The sequence below is a fragment of the Danio aesculapii genome, chromosome 17, assembly GCF_903798145.1.
Source record: "Danio aesculapii chromosome 17, fDanAes4.1, whole genome shotgun sequence".
NCBI classification, from domain to species: Eukaryota; Metazoa; Chordata; class Actinopteri; order Cypriniformes; family Danionidae; genus Danio; species Danio aesculapii.
The window spans coordinates 6,335,131-6,360,131 of record NC_079451.1 but is presented as its reverse complement, the minus strand read 5'-3'; the positions used below and the strand labels follow the sequence as shown (position 1 = coordinate 6,360,131).

At 37.9% G+C, this 25,001-nt stretch overlaps 1 protein-coding gene across 1 annotated transcript in view; it reads right to left on the bottom strand.

Annotated features, from left to right (window-relative positions):
- The window catches only part of mideasb (mitotic deacetylase associated SANT domain protein b), a 70,352-nt gene extending 46,238 nt beyond the window's left edge, over positions 1–24,114 (bottom strand). The window contains 8 exon segments of the mRNA XM_056477203.1: positions 5,215–5,312; positions 5,416–5,519; positions 7,280–7,422; positions 11,104–11,170; positions 12,216–12,573; positions 15,222–15,521; positions 17,237–19,072; positions 23,762–24,114. Of these exon segments, the coding sequence (XP_056333178.1) occupies positions 5,215–5,312; positions 5,416–5,519; positions 7,280–7,422; positions 11,104–11,170; positions 12,216–12,573; positions 15,222–15,521; positions 17,237–18,706 (2,540 nt within the window). The 5' untranslated portion in view covers positions 18,707–19,072; positions 23,762–24,114.
- Positions 24,115–25,001: the final 887 nt, after the last annotated feature.

The window sequence follows — 25,001 nt, the reverse complement described above, 5'->3', positions numbered from 1 at the left end:
TATTCTAATTATTATTAATATTATTATTATTTTCTTTCTTTATTTTTTTTTTTTCATTTTAATGGGGACTTCCCCTAGAGGTAGACAAATGGCGAAATTCAATAATGCAATATGTTGTGATAATTAATATTCACAATATTGATAACAATTATTGTACTTTTAGAGTGCTTTTTAAATATATTCAGATAGTATTAGTGGTTTCATCACAGCACCATATGCTTGAATGTTTAATCGGTGATTTATTTCAAACTGACATTATTATTTAGCATCATTAACATTTTCATATTATATGGCATGCGAAATTCTAACTTAGGGTTTTGTTCGTTAACATATGATATTCATTCATTCATTTTCTTTTCGGCTTAGTGCCTTTATTATAAACCCCATTAAACACTGGGAAACACCCAAACCCCCATTGCATTCACACACATACACTACGGCCAATTTAGTTTACCCAATTCACTTATAGCGCATGTCTTCGGACTTGTGGGGGAAACCGGAGCACCTGGAGGAAACACGCAAACATGGGAAGAACATGCAAACTCTACACAGGGATGCCAACTGACCCAGCCGGGGCTCGAACCAGAGACCTTCTTGCTGTGAGGCAATCGTACCCTCTGCGCCACCGTGATGCCCCACACATGTTTTATGCTTATAGTACATATGCATTTATTTATTTATTACACTTTACGTGTGTTTGGCTGTAAAAGCAACATGCGCAGGTCAGATTTTCCCAGGTCATAATTTATATTTATTGAAATTAATTTTGTCTAAAAACAAATTAGTAGAGACGTCAAGTTTCGTCCAAGAACGCATGCCAGGCCACCTTCTGAAGTTGTCCGAGTGATCAGATTTACATCTTATAAGAATCAAACGAATGAAGTGACCAGTGTAAGCAACCTTAAAAACACGACGTAACGGGATTAGCACATTTTGCTGTGAAGTGACAGCTGAGAATTCTGCTTGGTAGTAAAGCCTTCATTCATCGGACAGTTATTTTCAAAACATTTACTGGCAAAAATAGGGAATGGGAGGTCACAGGACAAATCAATAATGCCCACCTTCAGATCAAGACTGGTTACTCATTGAAGCTAAGTAGGGCTGAGCCTGATCAGTACCTGGATGGGAGACCACATGGGAAAAACTAGGTTGCTGTTGAAGCGGTGTTAGTAAGGCCAGCAGGGGGCGATCAACCTGCGGTCTGTATGAGTCCTAATGCCCCAGTACAGAGAAGGGGACACTAAACTATCAGTCAGTGCCATCTTTCAGATGAGATGTTAAATTGAGTCCTGACTCTCTGTGCTCATCAAAAATCCCATGACACTTCTGGTAAAGAGTAGGGGTGTACCCCGGTGTCCTGGCCAAATTCTCTCCATCGGCCTTTACGATCATGGCCTACCAATCATCCCCATCCACCGAATTGGCTTTATCACTGTCTCTCCACTCCACCAATAGCTGGTGTGTGGTGAGCGCACTGGCACTGTTGTCCTGTGGCTGCCGTCACATCATCCAAGTGGATGTTACACACTGGCGGCGGTTTGGAAAGACTCCCCTCATGATTGTAAATCGCTTTGGGTGTATGGCCATACACGATTAATGCACCATATAAATACACACATTAATATTATAAAATAAATGTATTTTTAAATTGCATAAAATAATTAAAAGGACAAATTCTGGAACTTTTGGCCATGGGGGAGGGTTGTTTGAACCACCCGAACCCCCCTGGCTACGGGCATGGATATATATGCAACCTTCTATCTACATGTTACCAAAAAGACTGATATCACGTTTGTGATAGCAGGGAGGGTTTTACACTATAACACTATTCACTGTACTTACATGGGATATAAAGATTGTCCAATTTTGTACAAAGTACAAAGTTTAATTAATTTTTTAGAGGTGTTTGCCCGGGAGGACCCCTTTCATAGGGGATTTCCACAGTTAGTAACATCCTAAATCCAGCTCCAGTTTTTTTTAAGCCTCATTGACACCTGGTATTATGCATTTTAGTCAATCGAATAACTAGCGGATGAGGAGACACATTCCTGTTTACACTTGTTAACACTTAAATATGACAAATCTCATCGCAAAACAACCCATTTGGAATAATAAATTGTCATCAAATGCTATTGCAGTCTAACGAATCTATTAACCTGACTAAATATCTTTGTCAAGGCCATGTTAGCAATAAGCACTGCACAAATCACTCATTTGCATGAAACAAAGCAACACACAGCAGAAGTCGAGCAACTAGTCTAGCAACCCAAGATGAAACATGATAAAAGACTATCCATCTCTCTTATCACTGGAAAATAATAAACACCACAAACCTTACAGAGACTTGAGCAGCCTTTCATTTTCTGCAGAGTTGATGCGCATGTGACACCAACCACAAAGCATCAACAGCATTTAGGTTTTCCAGTCTAACAATGCATGATGGGGAAACCCAATACATGACATTCAGTTTCCTTCAGTGTGTTGTTCTGGACACGAGCCAGTTATTGACAGGCGTTGTGACAGCTCAGCAGTAAACGGCTGGCTGTTTGTGTTGTTGCAGCTGCTGGCTTAGCTGAGCGAACGCTGAAAAGCATCATATCAAAACACATGATGTGCCATTTGTGCTTACGGAGGTCCTCAACTAACAGATTTCTAACACCGATTTCACCTGGACTGCTAATCATTTATCATGAATTAAAAAGGACCGCCGATTGATTCAAAAGACGTTTGAGAGCATAACATGAGGTTTCATCAACTGTATAAATTATTTATACAGCATGTGGCTGGCACAAAGTGTTAATGGAAAACTACAATTGGAATATATTGTAAAATTCATTGCAAAACAGACCCATTTTACAAATTATGGGAACCATTTGAAAATAATTTGGACAATATTATGTTTTGTGGATTTCTGGTATGTGAACCTCTGCACCTCTGCATGAATGTCACAAATTAGAAAGTTTTTTTTATTTTATCTATTTTTTTTTTATTATTTCATTTCAAATATATATTTGAAGCTACATATTAATGAATATTCTTTGTCTGCCGTGATTTCCAATTTGTGAAAAAAATAAAGCAAAACAAAAACAAACTGTACACTACCTGACAAAAGACTTATGTATTCAGGTTTTAGGAACAACAAATAATAACTTGACTTCTAGTTGATCATTTGGTATGAGAAGTGGCTTTTATGAAAGGCAAAGGCCTTTAGATTACGCTTATTAAACCAAAATAAAATACGATCATGCCTTGATTTTTAACTATATAATTAGGACAGTAAGGTTTGACTTTGAGTAGACAAAAGTCTGGTCACTTAACAGAAATAATCTACAGTATAGAATATAAAGGTGCAGTGGAAACAGAATTATTATTTTGTATGACTCCCACGAGCTTGGAGGACTGCATCCATACATCTCTGCAATGACTCAAATAACTTATTAATAGTCATCTGGAACGACAAAAAAAGCGTAATTGCAGGACTCCCAGAGTTCATCAAGATTCTTTAGATTCATCTTCAATGCCTCCTCCATCTTACCTCAGACATGCTCAATAATGTTCATGTCTGGCGACTGGGCTGGCCAATCCTAGAGCACCATGACCTTCTTTGCTTTCAGGAACTTTAATGCGGAGGCTGAAGTATGAGAAGGAGCGCTATCCTGCTGAACAATTTGCCCTCCCCTGTGGTTTAATGTAATGGGCAGCACAAATGTCTTGATACCTCAAGCTGTTGATGTTGCCATCCTCTCTGCAGATCTCTCGCATGCCTCCATACTGAATGTGACCCCAAATCATGATTTTTCCTTTACCAAACTTGACTGATTTCTGTGAGAATCTTGGGTCTAAGCGAGCTCCAATAGATCTCTGCAGTATTTGTGATGACTGGGATGCAGTTCAACAGATGATTCATCAGAAAAGTTATTATTTTTAGCTCTTACAACTGAGATCGGTGACAAGAATTTTGTCAGGTAGTGTAGAAATCGGTATTAAACTGTTTTAATTTTTGGAAAACGTACAGTTTGACAACTGAAAAAAAAAAAAAATCACAAATGATTCTCAAGCCTGTGATTACAAAATTGTAAGTGTATGAGTGTAGTATATGTCCTTTTAAATGTATCTACATTTGTTCAACTAAATAAATATTTTATATTTTCATTCATTTGTTCATTTTCCTTTAGCTTAATCCCGTTATTTATCAGCGGTCGCCACAGCGGAATGAACCAACTTATCCAGCATATGTTTTACACAGCGGGTGCCCTTTCAGCTGCAACCCATACACTCATTCACACACATACACTACGACTAATTTAGCTTACCCAATTCACCTATAGCACATGTCTTTGGAAACCAACGCCAAAATGGGGAAAACATGCAAACTCCACTCAGAAATGCCAACTGGCCCAGCTGAGACTCGAACCAGCGAGCTTCTTGATGTGAGGCGACAGTGCTAACCACTGAGCCACCGTGTTGCCCTAATTTATATTTAATTTAGTTTTTTTTTTTTACTTAAGTTCTCATTTAGCAAGACTTATTCTTTATTTTCATATAACATTTTCTGGAGTCCAATCTACATGGTATAAGTAATTTTAGTAATCTAAAAACCTGTGCAAAATAATTTAATAACTAAATTTATTTAATTTAACAGTTTATAAAGAGTTTAACAAATATAAAATAATTATAGAAAACCTTTTTAAAAAGTTAAACTTGGAGAAAATATTTAAAAATAAAGCTTATATATTATTATATTTATTATTATTATTAAAATAAGTATTTGTGTAGTTGATTTCCTTTTTTGAGTGTGTAATAAATTAAACTGATGCAAGAAGATGCAAAACATGCAGACTTCAAATTAACAAAGTATTTCTAAATGTTTTTATAATGACTTTCATAAACGCTGGAACTAGTATTGATAAACCGAACCTTGTTAAACTGAATTTATTTTCCTGAGATACATATTCAACATTGTTACACTTATTTCAATTAATAAAACATGATTATTATTTTAAGGAAACACTGATTAATTTGCTATAAAAGGAATCAGAATCTGATTTGAACCACGTGCATCTATGCCTAAAGTAAAATGCTACCGACTGAATCCAAACAATGTCATTTATGCACTCAATCTTCCATCCCGAGTCACACAAACACTTTGTCTTTTCAGGTTCTGCAAGTCACAATTCCAAAGAATTTCATTTATTGAGCCAAATATGCACACACCCTGAACTGATATTTCCAGTCACAGACGTCACCTCAAAAGTCTCAAAAGCAAACTGCTCTTTCACATATTTCAACTCATTTGACAAACCCTTCATCCACTGCCCTGATAATCAGCTGTTAAGGACTTTAGGAACAGGTTTGGTACACAATGCAACAGGAAGTGCACTTAGATTAAGCCATTATGCATCATATGACACTCACCATGATGTCAACCTTGCACTCATACAGGCAGTGCATGGCCAGCTCCTGATTGGTCCCTCCTCCGAATAATGCACTTGAACAGGCCAGGTGCATGAGGTCATTCACTGCAATGAAAACACTGAATCAGTTTACAGCAGGGGTGTCAAACTCAAATTAGGTTGAGGCTGAATTAATAAAAATGTACCACGGTGGGCACCAAATTTGTTAGACATTAATTTACATTGTTATTAAAACTAGCTATAATATAATTCACAAAAAAACGGGAAAAGTAGTTTTATTAAAGAAGATTTCAGAGTGAGTATTTACATTTTTTTCTAACATTATTTCAACAACATAATTTTTTTGTATCAAAACCTTGCACCTTGGCAGGATTGCATCTTGTTTCAGATAACCATAAGTAAATACAGCACGAAAACGGCCAGCAGGTGGCAGAAAGTCCACCTACTGAGATATTCATTGACTCAATTCAAACGATTGCGATGCATTTAGAAACTAAACAAATGACAATCATTATGAATGTGACGCTGAATGGTTAATATAAATGACTTGTTTAAAAATAAATTGGAAAAAGAAACAGCAGTGCTAGGTCTCATTCACACTGAGAGACCTTTGCTACGAAAAAACGTGTGATGCAACAGTTTGGAATTTTGCTGTGTTAAAAAAAAAGCACAGCATAAAGAATGACGGTATCACGACACCGCTACAAAGCTTGCACCACCTCTGAGCTTTTCTGATTGGTCCACTGCTGTGGAACTGACAGTGATGAGCTGCATGTGAATGCCGAAGTTCTATCAGCTAGCCACAGTGTCTTAAATACATGAGACATGAGCGTAACTGTCATACACATCCATCAAACACATGTTTACATTGAAAATTAATTCAAAGGTAGCGCGTTGGAAATAAAAAATCTTGTTCTGCGTGAACGACCCCTTACTCTGAGACGGACATGATGCTTGCCGTTGTTTGGAAATTGTTTTAAATGAGAAATTTGTGTTTACAATAAACCCATTTCTTTTTCTGTTGAACTGCTGTATAAAAGAGTTTCATTTGTGATCAATATGCTAATAAAATGGGAAAAACTGCATCGTTGCTACTGAAATACAATGATAGTTAATTATTTTACATGAACATTCAAAACAAAAAAGCCAGACAAGCCATTTCTGCAGCCAAATCCTGAATTATAGTGTCATTTTAACAGACTTCATTGCACAGTGAATGCTTGCTCACAAAAAAAAAAAACAATAATTATAATAATATAGCAGATGTTATAATAGCAGAAATTATTCATCTGCACACTCCAAGACCCCCTGCTTTTTCCATCCGAAGGTGTCTGTTAACTTTAAATAAAATACTTTCTTTTTCAAAATAATATTTTATTTATTATTATTTGACAATATTGTTCAAATCATCCTCGAGCCAGATTAGGACGCCTGTATATGCAACGCCTGTGGTCTACAGTGGACATCCATATTAAGGAACGTAATAAAAATGGTAAAACGGTAATAATTTAAAATAATGGTCCATTAGGTAACGTCTTTACTAACGTTAACAAACTATTAGTAATACATTTATTGAAGTATTTATTAATCCTTGTTAATGTAATTTAAGCTCAACAACGTTAGTTCATATCAACTCAAGGTGCATTAACTAATGTTAACAACTTTGTATTTTAATAATGCATTAGTTATTGTTGAACTATGATCAATAAATGCTTTACAAGATTGATACTTTGTTAATGTTAGTAAATACTAATAGACCATTATTTTAAAGTGTTACCAGCAAAAAAAAATTTCCAGCAGATTCTTTTCATTCAGTGGCATGAATAAAATAAGAGAATTATTATTGTATTGTGTAAGTAGTAAACCTCTTTGCTGTTGCTGAGCACTGGCCTCCAGGTCAGGCAGTGGCGCCCACACCAGTTCAGCCTTGTGTAGGTCGTGCAGCGCTGCCGATCGCTCTCTCAGCTCGGGGACCTCCGCTTGATACCGCACTCCAATGTTTATCCGACTGAAAAAGAGAGAGCGAGTATAAACAGGCTGCTGCAGCAATCCAAACTATATGCTTTTCTTTTTTAAACAGTGAGCTTTAAATGCATGAGACCACTAGTGAAAATGCGTTTATTTATTCTCAACAATTAGAATGATGGCTGATGAGAATGATTTGAGATTGTTGGTAAAAACAAAGAAAGATAATTCATCCCCAAATGTCTTTGTAGCAAGGGCTTGAAAGCTAAACAGAAGGCATGACTTAGTGCTGCCACTGAAAAATGCCTTTTTAATGAAAAATTCCTGAAAACTAAAAGATTTTTTTTAAATTGCATTCCAACAGGTAGCTTGGGTCATTTCTAAATGTATCTGGGTCACTAGCGACAAACTTAATCGGAGCCTTTTAAAGGCAATCTAGGGGGTTTGTTTACACCTGGTATTAAGTTATATATATAGGCTGTAATGTTATAGTTATTACACTGTAAAAAATATCTGTTCATTTACAGTTTCCTTATTTTGTGTTTTCCGTCAATTTACGGTTGTGAATTTCATAATGAGACCTTGATCTCTGCTCTGTTGACTTTGATGTTAAAAATTCAACTCTACGGTTTAACAAGGTGACTTTTATTGACATTTTAGTAGTCTGAAATAATAGAATGTTTAAGAAACTATATACAGAAAGAAGAATATACTGACAGCTTATTACAGCTTTTTGCAGCATAAAATACAACACCAACCCAGACAATACATCACTTTAAACTATCGAAATATTATGTATAAAAATCATTTTTTAGGGATGCACCAATACCATTTTTTTGAAACCGATCCAATCCAGATATGGTTCCTTTTTTTTAAAGCATAATACAGTTTCTATAGTTAGATAAACTCAAAATAATATCTTCTTTGGTAAAAAATAACAGACCTATAGGCCTACTGTTTATGACAGATCTATCTATGGCACAATCTAACTAAAAACCCGAAGCTTGCTGTAAACTAGGCTACATTATTTGAGCATTCATTATGACATTGATCTGTGGTGGTCCAGCTTATGTTTGCTCTTTTAATTTTCATTTTTCTTTTAAATCTGTAATAGGCTGCCACTATTGACACTTACCAAAACACAAACAGGTCTGTTAAATAAAATGTTAATATAAATAAAATGACAGTGAAATATTCAGTTTTAGAGTAGCCTATATTAGGCTAAATAATTTTCTGTTAATGACAATCCATATTGCGCCGGTCAGTTTCACTATTATTAATTTAATCTACTTTGATCACAATGAGACCGGCTTTACAAACTAAAATCACAGCACTGAAACTGTTCCCCTCGGAAGAATAAACTCAGTCAGAAGGATGAGAGAACAGAAACTTTCAATTTTACAGAATAATTTTACGGAGCGGCGCACATCGCGTAAAAGAAGCGCTTGATGCATCACTGAGACAGCGCGCAGCTCTCCGGTATCTGCGGTCACGTAGCACAACGGGAAGAAATCAGTGTGTTGAGGATCTGTCCAATGTAGTATTGAGCCTTTTCTCATTTAAATTTGTAGGTAGGCCTACTTTGTGTGTGAAGAGCAGGTAATAACCCTCTCTACTCCAGTGTTGCGAATGCGATCTGCTGATCTAACAGACACAGCGCAACATGACTTAGAAATAGCAATGAACTCCTTGCTGCAGGTCAAAATGAACCCATGAAAAGCAAGACTAAATGCATTTCTCCACTGATAATTTATATTAACAGGAATGAATAGTCTTGAAGAAAGTTTTTCGAGTTGTCATGAACACGACACGCAGTTTGATTGTGAATGAATGGAGAATGATTGACAGGCGTGGATGCTGAACTGAACAGGAATTTAACCACTTGAATATCTGTACTTCACTTTATACTATAGAATGGCTTCAGAAAAAAAAATTATAATTTAACAATATATTATGATACAACATTTCAGTGTTATTTAGTGATGTTCAAACTGTAGTCATTTTTTTTTGTTAAGATTGCCATTTTTTTCATTTGATACGGTTTCATTTGAGTATCTTCAAATTAACAGAAAATGAATATGTCTTTCTTTTTAATCTGTGAATTTAACTCAGCCTTTAATTGTCATTTATAAGGGATTTATAAGCATAACTAGTCCTCACTTTAGATAGGTCACAACATTGAATGAAGTTGAGTTAATAAAAGCATTTATTACATACAAATTAACTATTAGTATTTTCCTGAATAATAAGATATATGAATGCTCATTTGACTAGTTTATTAATCATTTACTTGCATATTCTGCATACTCTTTAAAAACCCAACGTCTCTCAAATAACTGGTTTGTAATAATGCAATACTTAATTTAGTATGAAAAAACTAACAATTAAAGGTATGAAATGAGAATCATTAACAGCATTATACATGTGTTTACAAGTCAAAATCGAGCATTTGTAGCAGCAGTGATAAACTGCTTCCTAACATCAATTAATGTAGTGTTAAAACTAAAACAGATAATTATAGTAAAACAGATAATGAATTCACGATTGCTAATGCTTAATAAATGATTTATAGTGTGTTGTTATTATAAAGTGTTACCAAAAACCGCAGTATAGAATGAGTTTTTTACTACACCCGTTTACAACTTTACACCTATATTTAGTGCCATCCGCTTGTGATTGGATTGATGAGAATGCATCTCAATAGCAGGTGTAAACAGGGCCAAAGTTGTTTCAGACTGCTGTATGAATTCATTTATTGCTCATCTCATTGTCGGCTCTTTTTTTTTTGTTGTTGTTGTTGTTGAGAACTCAAGCATTGAGAGTAGACTCTGTCCATGGGTATTTGCATAAAATTAACACTCCATGTTTTTCAAGCCAAATGTTCCAGTATCTGACTGCCAAGGTCTGGGGATAAGGCAACACAGATTGTGTTTTATTATTTTGTTCCAGGATGTGCTTTCGTGGTGTACTGGCCAACTCCAAAACGAAGAGAACTGCAGCCATTCACAGAGATTCACAGCGTGCGTGTGTGTGTGTGTGTGTGTGTGTGTGTGTGTGTGTGTGTGTGTGTGTGTGTGTAAGAAAGAGGGAAGAAGAAGAATTTCAACCGAACACTGTTCTGACCATTAGATAAACCAGCTGGTACCAGTCAGAGATGATATCCCATAATTCCCTTTGCTCTGCCACCATCCCCCACCTATTCTGTTCTTAAAAAGAGTGCTCTGAAATTTCCCATGCACCATCCAAGAAACTTATTCAGATGTCCTTTAGCACACTTACTGAAATACCAAATGAAATACCATTTCATCACTGTTTACATACAAAAATGAGCATGAACTTAGCATCTGCAGAGTGTGATTTAACATTTACAATGAAGTAAGGCCAACATAACACTACATGCATTAGCAGAGTGTAAAAGAAGAGTCCGCATGAATGCAACAGCAGGCTTGTTTGCGCTCACACACACTGAAAACATTTACGCTGGGTAAAGTTGCAGCTCTGTATAGGAAACAGTCTGAGATACTACATTTACTGTGGGCCATTCCAACCACTTACATTCAGTCAATTGAATGGAACTTAATCTACTATACATGTAGTAGAATTATAAAAGTGAATGTTAATCACCTAAAGAAAGTTATCATTTGGCAAGAAGCATAAACTAATTAAGGCAACTTGTGAAGCGTAATGTGTGTGGGGGTGTTATTTGAAGCGCTTGTGTACTTACGGCTCAATGCTGACAGGTGTAGCTTCACTTATAGCTGAGAGAACTGGAGGGGTAATATCGCTGCTGTCTGGATGAATACAAACAAAAAGACTATACTTAGACTCAAAGTAAACAGTGCTTCTTATTACAGTATATATATGTCCTCCCATACAAGATATGCAGCTCGATTATAACTAATTACATATAACCTGGCTTGCTGGAAAATACACACAATCTTAGGTGTCCCAAGTCTACTGACAAGCCTACTTATACAGCATTTTAAAGCTGACATACACTTCATTTTAAGCATACGTCATTTGCATCAATATTTGGGGTACCCAAGAAAATAAACTATTATACCCAATATTTTTTACAAATTATAATAACCAATATTTTTATTATGTTCTTTGGGGAACTATTAGACAAGTATCTTTAGCTTAGCAACATAAGCTACCATGAAAATTAGATACCAAATTGACATTTTTCAGATATCTGGCCTTTTCAATAGGGAAACTTGTTAGAATTAAGTATATACATCTATAGCGGTAAACAGAAACTACAATTAACATAATATTGCTATTTTTATTTGCCACAATATTGACAACATAATGAAAAAATCTATTGCTTTACAAAAAGGAATAAAAAAACGATAGACAGATTGAGTGCATTTATTCAATCAGCTGGTATTTTAGAAACAATTACACAGCATCACTAGAATTATATGTTACATTACTAGTGTTACAAATGTCAATATCAAATCATATCACAAGTGAATGTTACACATACAAAAATCTAGTATTCTAGTAATCTAGATTCTGAATTTAAGTAACTGAATAGCTGTAATTACAGTCTGTGACCCTCTATTAGGTTATTCAAACCATTTTCTTGGGAATCTCTATTTGTCTCACATAAATGAGTGACTATTTAGAAAGCTCTTCAGCCCCTTGTAAGATTGTATTACAGTTAAGGCACTGTCTTTAAAGGTAGCTGTCTATACAATCTGCATCTAGACAGCTTGTTTTTTTAGGTTGCATTTTGTCGCAAATTTCAAGCCAATAAATTGTAAATGCTGATTACTCTATTGAAATTGATATTTAATAAGCTTTATCAGAGATAAAGTCAAGGGAACTTACTTGAGCGCAGGAGGCTGCGGGTGGCTGATTTGGGAGTGGCAGGCGGGGGCAGCACCTGATTATTAGCAGCAGCTGCTGCAGCCGCAGCCGACAAGAACGTGGAGAAGTAAAGACCCGAACCCTCTCGAACCGGGCTGAGGATGGGCGGAGGAGTGTAAGGTGGCATGTTGAGGGGGTTGTCGACCAATCGGACAGGAGATCGTAGGTGACTCTGGAAGGGTGTGATGCTGGAGTAGACCGGTGGGGCGATGAAAGTGCCAAGCTTGGGTGGGGGGATAAAGAGCGGTTCTGGACGAGGCCGTCGTTTGGCTTTGGCTGATTTGCTGTCAGCTTCACTCCCACTCTCGGCTTCACCATTCTGCAGAAGAAATTAGATGTTAGCAAACCGCATTGTTCTCAAACTAAATATGCACCGATATGAACAGTTTGGCTGATACCAATAACTGATAGCTCTTTATATTTGGAAGCTAGACCTGTGGTGAAAAATCATTCACAAATTTGATTCTGCATCGATTCTGATTTCAAATGCTGTCTAAGCTAAATACAGTGCGAGTTCATAATGTGTTTTCATTAAAATCATGACATAAAAGCCAGTTCACATGACCCAAACATACAAGTGATCTTACTCTTGAGCATTTGAGTGTAAGGATAAAAACTAGCTAACTAGCTGATAATGTTTTACTCTATAAGGGGCCGATCACACCAAACGTGCTTTTTGCCTTGAGTCGCCTTTTTTGAATGGTTAATTAAAGGCTGCAGGTGTTTTGCGCACTGCTTATGTGCCTAGCGTGCCTTGCGTTTAAGCTGCCTGCTGCGCCTTGCGTTTTTGTCATTGCGCACTGTGTGTTCACAGTTGAAAAAGTCAACTCTAAAAGTAAAAGCGGAAGAAAGCGCATCATGTCAGTCGTGTCTTTTTCATTCTCCAATCAAACGAAAGCAGAGGCAGGGTTTTCCGTTGAGGCGACAGCAGTGTTTGTATTGTCAAGATGACTACTTTTAAATTTGGAGGAGAGACTAGTGGTCGCCGTTTCAAATTATTCAGAGCCAGGGGCCTTGCTAGACATAAAGCTCTACTGGGGCACAGCTCCCCCTTAAAACAAAATAAAATAAATACACACACGCACGCACGCACAGTTGCAATCAGAATTGTTAAACCCCTTGATTTATTATCCTTTTTCCCCAATTTCTGAAGATTTTTTTCAACACATTTCTAAACATAATAGTTTTAATAACTGATTTCTAATAACAGATTTATTTTATCGTTGCCATGATGACAGTAAATAATATTTTACCACATATTTTTTAAGACACTTCTACACAGCTTAACGTGACATTTAAATGCTTAACTAATTAGGTTAACTAGGCAGGTTAGGGTAAATAAGCAAGTTATTGTATGACAGTGGTTTATTCTGCAGACCATCAAAAAATTTTTGCTTAACGGAGCTAATAATTTTGACATTAAAATGGTTTTTAAAAAAACATAAAACTGCTTTTATTCTAGCCAAAATAAAAGAAAGACTTTCTCCATAAGAAAAAATATTATCAGACATACTGTGAAAATTCCCTTGCTCCTTTTATATATTATATATTATACAACTGGGGCACACAACTGGAGTGATGCTAAGATAATTTAAGAAATCATTTGCATGAATATTAATTTCATTTAAATGAAATTCTAGACAATTCCATCGAATACAAAAAGATGTTTTATAGAATTATCTGTTGTGTGTTGTCTTACACCCAACTCGTGGCTGAGAATTAAATTTTTTCAGTCTTACCTCACTGGCTCATCATCCCTCCTTTTTGCTTCATGCAAAAAAATCTATCAGGAGCTATGCTTAGTCTAAGTAAGATCATATTATTTAAACTTTGTTTTGTCGACTTGAAAACTCACTGCATGCTGACACCTCCGCATAAGCGGCGCGTGAGCAGTGCGGCAATTTTTTCGGCGTGCACATTCAAAACCAGGACTTACATCGGGAGAAGAGCAGCGCGTCAGCGTCAAGCAGGAGCGGTGCGTGAGGCGCGCGGATATGTTTTTTCTGCCTACACGCTCAGTTTGCTTTTTGATGATCTACATTGCTTTTACCAGCGTTGGTTCGGTGGCACATAGAGAACAACGTCTTTATTCTGGGATTACCACTCTTAATAAATACACTTGCATTTAAAGTAAATCATATCTCAAAGCATTTACTGGGGCACTGGTAAATTTTACTAGGGGCACGTACCCCAGTAAATGGGGTCTAGCGACGCCCCTGTCCAGAGCTGTATGACTTTAATAATATTGTGAAATTCAAGACTTGTAATTATTACATTAATAACAGTATCAACAGCAACACTTGCGCACAATACTCAGCTGATTCAGTCGTTGCCAAGTGATGTCAAAAGCACATTGTGCTTCTTTTTTTCTTGTCAACAAAAAAGGCAGTGGGGTGCGCCTCGTGCTTTTGGAACATAAAAGGACATTCAGTGAGATTGGCCCCAAACTGTAGAAGGCAACAAAACTACCAAGAAACATCTAGATTTTTCTTTTTCGCAAAACCATTTTTTCTTTCATCTAGTAAAAACGTTTGCATCTTCTCCATGAGACCCATCAAAACCATAATGACCAGCAGCATGCAACTAAAGTGATTCAATAATGTAGCATTACCATTGTCATTAACATTTATCATTAACATTACCGATAACATAAAAATAACAGGAAAAACGATAAATTGTGCATCTCCATGTAAAACATTCTAAAAGTCACAGACCACATGCAATCTAAACGATCTTGTTGAGTCCTGTAATATCTGAAAAATGGTTTGGGGGAGGGTAGGATTAGGGTACATAAAACGAACAGAGGGCGGAAGGGGGGTTGGGGATGGCAGAAATTTGCGGATTATTGGGGAATTTTAATCCATGGCTTAACAGTGGGGGATGAAGCAGATAAGTTGGTAAAAAGAGAAAGATATCATGAGAATAGAAAGGTAGATGTTTTGATATGAGATCAGTCAGTGAACTTACCTGGCCCATGCTCTCAGACGGGGAGTTCCTCAGCGAACGCCGTCGTGTAACAATCACAGAGGGCTGGTAATTGGAGCAGCTCATGTCAGGAGGCCGCGATGGCCAGCTCACGGAGAGGGAAGCTTGCTCATGATCCGGGGACGCAGAGTCAGTCTGCCTCACTGGCACAGAGACTGGAATGACCAATGGCATGAGGCTGTCGTCTCTGGGCCGCTTGGCACTCACCTGATCCACCTCAGCTGCCCCTCGACCAGGACCTGTCGGGACAACAGGTGGACTCCAAGGCCTGTGTGGCTCTTGCTGGCAACACAACATGATTAACACAGTTAAATTAATGGTTGAAAGACAGAGAGCATCCCTCCTCAGTATGTACAAAGGATACGCATGAGAAATTAGAATTAAAATAAAAGCTGATAAGATATATTAGCACAGGAAATGAGGTTAGTTCAAGGCTATTTTCAAAAACAACTTAATGAATTAACTGTGACCTCATTTCAGCTACAAGATGAGACAACTTGCCCTGCAGACGCGAGACAGGCTGCATGTGGATATATAGATCTGTTTCACATAATGATATTCCTCCACTGGACAAGAGCTGTTTCTATATAACCAGACTCTCCAGTGGGTATGTTAATGATTGGAGAAGAGGTTCCTATTATGTTAGGTTTACTGAACTGCAGCCATACTTCTCCACAAAACAGGAACTTACAAACACCATACAAAAGTGTCAGTCTTAATGATTTCACAATGGCTACACATTTCAAAACCTCTTTTTTTGAGTTCTAGTCAGAATAACAGTGTTCAGGGAGAAGCACTAAACCCTCATTTCCCTTATTGTGAGAGCAATTCCTTTTTATACTCCTTATTGCTAAAGATTAGAGCAAAGAAAAGTGCTGACATGTTTAAAACTTGATTGATATGTTGTGGAAAATTGCAATCAAATCTACGTCATTACTACAGTGTGTCTAACTGGAAGCTGCGTGAAAGTCTAGAAATCCCTGAGGATGTGGCCTGTCTTATCTGAACTCCGGCCTTGCTGGCACCACAGAGGTATTCAACTTAGTACATCAAGCCCTTGCAGCTCACTCACCCTTGAGCTATGGCTGTTTGTCAGCCTGTGTTTGGCATAGGGGACGTTTACAAGCATGAACTGACATCAATCATCAACAGACTAACAAAAAAAAAAAACTTAAATGTCTTATGTATCCTCTATTTTCAATAAGCTAGAATTAACTTTAACTGTATTCACCTTACTGAACTATGCTGTGTGTTCTCTACACTATCTAGCCCATAGATCACAGTACATACACACACACCCTTTCATTGTCATCATCAGTTGGAAGTCTTAAGGGAGTGCTGCTGTCCTTTTTATAGGAAGTTTACGCAACAAGAAGAAAAGCAGAATACACTGCACTGAATGGCCTACAGACACTGCATTAAACTAGAACGCTAAAAGAAATGAACAAATCAAGTCATTAACACTGGCCCACAGATTCAAGATCTACCACAAAAGATAAAATCTCATAATCTTCCATTAAAAAACAAGTGATAACACTATTTAAAATAAGCTATGCACAGAGCTGTGCTTTTGGACTTTAACAAAAGGAAATGTGCACCAGTGTTCATGTGCCCTCAAGAGGATCTGTGAACTGAGGGTGGGGTGCACTTGCTGGTTTTTGTATGAGAAATCAGTAAGGAGATAGTGGTTGCAGATGTGTGGAAAAGCCTTTGTTTGGCTGGAGAGATCATGTGACGTAGTGGTGACAGTCAGTGCCTGTCTGTCCTTTACTAACTTTACACTCCCCTATTAACTGAGAAACCTGCAAAACCTGTAGATATTTAAAGGAATAAGGCATCCTTGCTGTGCAACATTATCATGACGTCAACTTCACTTGCCTAATGGTAATCATTGTCTTATGACAGAGACCAACTTTTTATTTTCACTATTGAGCAATAAATGAACTAGCAAAACCTCCACCGCTTGCTTCTATAACAAATAAAGTCAGTTGTCTTACCTTGATATTACGTGAGGGAAGAGATTCTCGTTCTGAAGCCTTCTGAGCCAGGGTTTCTAGGTTGGCCTCTTGTGACACCCTCCTCTTCCGCCGAGTGCTCTGAATTACACCAGTTGGAGCCGCCCGGATGTCTTGCACCATAGTGGTCTCAGAAGCTCCATTCTGAGAACCTTGAGCATGAAGATCAGACGGCATAACAAATGGGTTGTCTGAGGCAGGTCCTCCACCCTCTTTTGAAAGCCGACGGGATCTCCGTGGTCCAGGCTGTTGGGTCTCGATGGTTTGCTGCGGAACAGTTGCAGCAGCCTGGGGAACCGAGTCCTGTGCCTGGGTTGATGAAGAATCTGTAGTCTCCTGGGATTGTCCTGATAACGAAGGGTGATGCTGATTAAGCGAAGGAGCATGTGGCTGCTGGCCATCAGAGTAAACTCCCAATGCATGTTGGTTCTGATGAGATTGCTCAGATTTTTGTTGCTGCTGCACCAAATCCAGTTGTGTCTGAATCTGCTGCATATGCTGCTGTTGAGTCTGTTTTAATTTATGTGCTTGTTCCAGTAACTGTGATTGTGGTATTTGTTGTTGCTGTTTTTGACGCTGAAGTACCTGTTGTTGCTGCTGCGCCTGTTGTCGTATCTGCTGCTCTATCTGTTGCTGCCGCTGTTGGAGCATTATCTTTTGCTGTTGCTCCTGTTGCTGTAGTTGCTGAAGCTGATGTTGAGAATTTGTCTGTGAACTATAGTTCAAATTCGGTAAAGTCCGACTGCCCTGGACTACTTGATAGTAACCAGCTACTAGGTTCTGCTTGGGCTGTCCAAACGCTAACTGAAAGGGTTGCAGCACAGAATTCCCAGTGGTGGACTGTCCATGCTGCTGTGGATTTAACATTCCAGGCTTTTGTGTCTGCTGAAAGGCTTGCTGCTGATCCCATTCCCCCATGCCCCGGACAGGTTTAGTTGCATCCCTGTAAGTCTCTCCAGTCATGTTAGCCTGCTTCTCAGTTGTCCTAATAGCTGATGGCTCAGATTGCTGCTGCTGTTGTTGAACTGATATACCCTCGTGCATTTGCTTTGCAAAAGCAGTTTGAGGTGCCAGATAAGGACCAAAGTTCTGGGACCAAGCTGTCACACCCTGTGGCCAAGCGTTTGGTCGTGGTTGGGGCTGCAGAGATGGGTCTTGATGTGTCCACTTCATGGGCATCGTCTGTTGGTAATGCCCACGGCTTTGATCACCCTTCTCTGGGCTGAAAATAACCGAATTATGGTATATGCGTGATGCTTCTGGATTGAAGCTTTCCACACCTCCACTGTCATTATGGCCTGGCCCTGAAGGTGGGACCCCAACGCCATAGTAGGGCCCTGTATGCTGAGAGGCTTCTTTCATCGCCACACCCTGATCGTTAAAGAAAGTGATACGTTTGCCTGTTCTCTTTGCGTTTGGTTTCGGTTGAGGTTGCAAACTCATGACGTTCATGAATATAGTTCTGGGGAGTGGTGGAGTGGGCAGTTGAGGAGACAAGAGTTCAATTCCCCAAACCACACCAAGGTGTTCTCTGGTTTATAATGAAGAGTCTTAGAGTATCGTCCTTAAAGAACCCTTGACCGGTTGTATGCCAGTTAATGGTCATCCAAACCTACTTAACATGGTATCAATGCAAGTACACTTTAAAATACAAAATTGCAGCACCTCTTGTGCAGAAATTTCAGTTTCAGTACGGTGTAGCTTAAACACGTCCATTTGGTTTTGTTTTTGCTTTCTTCTCTGCCAAATCTTCAACTCCTTGGATGGCAAGTAGGGATAAGTTGGTAGGATACCCGTTGCTCATTCATCAGAGACAACCTGTGAAGAAAGTGGTCACAAATATTATGGTTAGCCGTCAGAGTCGGAACTTTGTGCTTAGTGGGGGGTTCATTAAATGGCAGTTTCAGCAAATTTATGAATAGGGCTCTAGAGAAAAGGATTTGAAAGGGAAAGGTGGGTTAAGGGTTGGGGAGCTATGCCTCTAGCAGCTTAGTGCACATGATAATAGGTAGTTTGTTCAGCATGCACAGAAAGTTACAGCGTAATCTTAGCAACCAACAAACCAAAATGACACACATGTGAGAATGCTAACAGTGAGTAGAGGGAAAAAGTGCATGCTACCACAAGCTATTGTTTTAGACTGTGTGCAGAGACAGCAATAGTGAAAGTGTGATGAGTAGCAAAGATGTACAGTTGCAAACACAATCCCACAGAAAGCATGAATATGTAATTAGCTCAGTTTCACAATGAAAATGTGTTAAGGTGATTCCCCCCAGAAATTACATTTTTATCCAAATATTACCTTTAAAAAAATAAATAAATAAAATAAAAAAATCTAAGAAAGTGTCCCATTTAACCTTCTATACATTTCATATATCACAAAGGGTTTGTGTGCAATTAAGTGCAAACCAAATGATTTGCCTTCCATCTACGTATGGTTATTACCATTATATACAGCTATGAACAAGGTGCCACTTAATTTTTTTCTGTTTTTCAAGATTTTTAATTAAATTAATATTTTTTGCTTTGTTCTGTGAACAACTGATGTTTTCCTAATTAAAATAAAAATTGTCATTTAGTTGTTTTTTTCTTTTGCATAACTAAATATTTTGTGGAATAATGATTTTCAAAGCACCAGCAAAAGATCATTGAAAATCATTTTTCAAACTTTGTCACAGATAGTTTTGGTTGCATCAATTGATAAATGTAAAGCAGGTTGAACCTGTGCTTTTTACATTTCAGGCCATAAGCTGAAAATACAACTGAAAAATGTAGCTTTATTTTTATGTCATTTTTTAAATGGGTAAATCTTGCGTTTCAGCAACAAGTTAGGGATCTTAGGCTAAAAAAGTTTAGTGACCACTGAGTTTGGCTGTGCAATTAATCGAAACTAAATAGCAGTTGCAATTTGAAACGTTGCAATTAGCTAATTGCATGAGGCTGCGAAGTGAAATGTATATATATTTTATAATTTCCCCCACCCAGAGCAAATGTGTGACTGCCGTCTGTGTGTGACGGTCTTACTATCCAATTGAGTGAGCACACTTTTGTTCTGCCCAATCAGAATTGTGCGACTGAACTAGGCGGAAATCCCACAATAAAACAAACAAACAAGAAATGAGATGATGGCATCTGCCGCTTCAGAAGCATTAACAGACGAATTAATATCAAAGAAAAACAGCATGTTAGTAATATGGGAATATTTTGGTTTCAAAGTCACAGACACCGAACACAAACAGGTCATTTGTAAGAGCTGTCGCAGAATTGTTGCCATAACATTAGGCTTGGGTGGTAATACGGTAATATGGTATATCGCGGGATCTAAAAATAGCAACGGTATCAGTTTCAATACTGTTATACCGTCATAAATAACAATGTCACAAACTTATATAGGAGACAAGTGTTAAATATTAAATATTATTTATTTAATGCCTAAAAATGCGTATGCATGATCCTCATCATGGGACAGTGTGGAGAGGAGAGAGAGAGGTGAGGTGAGGTAAGATGGCGAGTCGCGCACCAAGTGACCTGGTCTCGAAAAAGAACACAACCTCTGCAGTTTGGCAGTATTTCGGGTTTCGACCAAACGAGAAGGGAGACGTGGTAAATACGAACTAGATGTCTTGCGGTGCGGGAATAAATTTCCAAATAAAGCGCAGGAGCGGTCGGTAACTCAGGTGTAATTTAAATGGGAGCGGGCGGTCTAACAATATCGCTCCAGAGCGAGCACACAACAGTTTGGTGACACTGTCTGAGCCTTACATCATAATTTTTTTATTATGCACGGTAATACCGTATACCGAGGTAAAATAGGGAGAAGGTTTGACGGTATGAAAATTTGGATACCGCCCAAGCCTACATAGCATGAGGAAATACAACAACCAGCACCTAAAAAAAGCACCACAGGCGGTTATATGAGGAGTGTCTTGCTAAAAAGTCAACCAAAAAGTATTGCTAGTGACACTCAATCTAGTAGCTAGCAACAGCAAAGTGCAATTTCAAAGTTGTTTGCAGCTGTTACACCATATACACACCCATCATGAAGGCACCAGGAGATAACTATTTAAATAAAAGTTGGAGTTAGCTAATATCTTTTCAGTTACTTTTTTTAACTAACACTCACTGCATTTTAGCAGTAAGAATCTACTATAGAGATAATTGAGCTAAAGCTTGACTACAAAATTAAATCGCAAATCAAATCGAAATATCTTTTAAAAAATTTGCAAGATATTTTCCCCAAATCACATTAGGGATTAGGGATCTTAGGCAAATGTTTGGTGACCACTGAATTAAACGGTCAGTATGAGCATCCCTAGTTTAAACCAATCAGAAATAGTGAAATTAAATTTGGAATTGTTATTTATTTATTGCCCCATCAGCAACTTAAGGCTATTTCATAGCAAAATGGATATACATAAAAATATTACATGATAAAAACAAATTCTTATTACAATAAAAAAAAGTTACTTAGACAAATATATAGGATATAAATAAATAAAATTCACACAAAAATGTATTCAAAGTTAAAAATGATTTTTCTGTTCAATTTTTGATAAATAATTTAGGATTCTTCCTGGTGGTACCTTTTTAAAAATGTCCATCAAAGTACTCTCCTTATAAAAATGTTGTCTAATGGTATTCAAACTTCTACATTCCATCAAAATATGTTTCTTGGCAAGAGCAGCTTGGCAGTAATTACATTTAGGTGATGCTTCGTTATTCAGTAAATACAAATATGAGAATGTCCAATTCGACATCTAGACAGTTTGTTCATGCCTGGTCTCAAAATTATCATTTGCAAAGTGTCTTTCACTTATTTTCGGGTTCATTTCATGTCATTTATTATTTATGCAGACTTTTGTTTGGAAATGTTATTAGCCATTTATAGAATAAAACATTTTTAGTAACATTTTATTAAAGCCCATATTTAATAAACCCAGTACATCCAAAGAAACTGATATTTTCACTATATTTTTGCACAAAAGACTTGAATAAAATAACAAAAAGACCTCAAAGTTCTGGACTAGGTTTTAAACTAGTTTTTCAGAAATGGAAATGATCATTGTCCAACTTCACATTACTGATGTAAGTATACTTCACATACTACAGAGCAATATTACAAAAGTAATATTTCCTTATAGCTAAATATTTTAATAGAAGCCATATCTTGAAGTTAAACAAACAGTGTGTATAAATGCTGCGTACTTCAAGCAGCCATTAAAGCTGCAGTATTTTCAGGGGTGGCGCAATGCAATGAGAAACACCCCTGACACAGGAGAAGGATGTAAACAACAAATTGCATCAACCAAACCAGCGTCCAGCTAACACCATATTGTGGGTCAGTTTGATCTAACACGTTTCAACTATTACTCGACAACTCCAGCGCGTGGCGTTCTGGTGAAAACTGCGTGCACTGAACACACATGCGTATCAATGCATTAGCAAAACAATACAGACAGCGACGCACGGGTTAACGTTACACAAGCCACGGTCTAAACAGTTGACAAGAGAACACGTTTAATAAGCTTGTACGTCAAGTAAGGTTACCTAATCGTACCTAGTTCTTAATTTAAACCGCGAACAAATGCAGAAGAGGCTCGTGTGCTGAGGCATGAGCTAGAATTCCCCTCAGAGAGAGAGAGAGTGGATGTGCCTAAACACTAGTGAGCTGACTTACTAGGGAGTAATTTAGGGGGCGTACTTAGAAACAGGACGAGTCTCGAGGCCGATTTTTAAAGTTTACTTACTTTTAATTGAATAAATAGTGCAGAAACGTGTTTCAAACCTGCATGTTAGTAATTTCTGAGGAAAATTAGACGTACAAATGACAACCACCGTTCACTTTCATTTTGTTCGAAAAAGAGACGAGCTGAAAGTCAGGCTGTCATTCTAAATACAAAACATTTGTCCAACTTAAACACAAAACGCTTTTCATACGGCGTTGAAATAACACGAGCGAGCATGACAGCTCTCATTTTATGCACGTACTACCCCTTTAACTCAAACGCGCCGTTTTATAAACGCGACGCAGAGGACGCGCGACTGAAAAGCGCCCTCAAAAGCTGTCTATGTAAACAGTTCAATTGGTTTTGAGACACAGACCGAGTGTTTGCACTCTACACGGGTGCCCTTCCTGGACCCCCTTCCTGGTGAAGCCAGCTCAGCGCTATTTACCAGAAGCCCTTTGTTGCAGAAAAGGGATTATCTAGTCACTAATTCCGTGTCACAGTGCAACAAAGTGGACAACAATACACCCTATGAAGCATGCTTGAGCAGCAAAATAATAAAAGGAGGCAATTGACAAGCCCCCCTCCTGTCTTTTTCCAGTTGTCAACTCTGGTGAAGGTAATTCGTGCGCAAGTTACTTCTTGCTTCAGTGAAACAAGGGAGCAACAACACGTAGCCCTCGTTAGGGTGCGATTAACAACTTGCCCATAGCAGATAGTTCAGATTCGTTAAACTGTATCAAACATTACATAGGCCATTTAAAACAATGATTCTTCTTACCGTGTCTGATCTTATGTTTTCAGGTCGCCCTAAGAACAACTGCAAGGTCCGATGCAACAGTAGAGAAATGACTGCATGCTTATCCACGATTGAGTCATGCAATGCTGACCTCACTCCAGTGATATTCAAGTCAAGAGGTAGATCCTTGTGCAAACGAAAGCAGCGACAAATGGAAATGGAGGGCTTATAGACAAAATGGCGTTTTTTCAAAACAATTGCACGCGATTTTCACTGCTACTGCACGCACATGTGAAGCGAAAACGCTCAAAACAGCCTAGTTGACTCGTACGTGGAGTATGAAACAACACATTCTCTTTCAGCTGAAGTCTTGTGATCCCCTACTGTCCCATAGGCCACACCCACTTCCGCTACCATATATGGCTTTTCCCCCTCCGTGCGGGGCGCTGTAAGTTACAGCAAAAGCACGGGCCATGCGGGAAATTCCGTCACTGGAAAACGTTCTCGTACCAAACATCTCCATCCGTGCCTGAATCGAGCCAATGAGTTATGATAGGTTAACTTGTGTGGCCAATAAGCAAATCATACGTGTTAGAGTCGAAACTACCATACAACCAGCATTTGGGACATTTTCATTATAAGAAAAGGTATGGTTCTTGGATTGGGGAGTCTTGGGAGTTTTGTAACACGAGGTGTGTTGCAATACTAACAGTTTTAACCAATAGAAACGACCTGAAATCATCACAACGATGACAGTAGCAAAAATAAATGAAAGATGAATGTGATCTATATGCAACCTTCTATCTGTTATAGAACAAAAACATCATATTTGTGCAAGCAGGGAGGGTTATACATTATAACATTATCCACTGTACTTATATGAGTGTATCCCGCATATTAAGTACAGTGAATAATGTTATAAAGTTATACATGTATATAATGTTATTTGTATATAATGTAGATTGTCCCATTTTGTACAAAGTTTAATTTATTAAAATGGTATGGTTGTTCGAAATAGGGAGTCTTGGGAGTTTTTTTACACGAGGTGTGTTGCAATGTTAACAGTTTAACTAATAGACAATGAGCAGAAATCATCCTGACGGTGACAGTAGCAAAAATATAATTGATATCAGCCCGTAGCCAGCCTAGTAAAAGGGGGAGGGGGTTTTTTCTCTAAAAGTGGACCTTTTTGCATTTTCCTCCACATTTTGTATTTGATTAAGAAGATTAAACACGTAATTTTGGTGACATATTATGAAATATTTTGTGCTGGATTAGCATG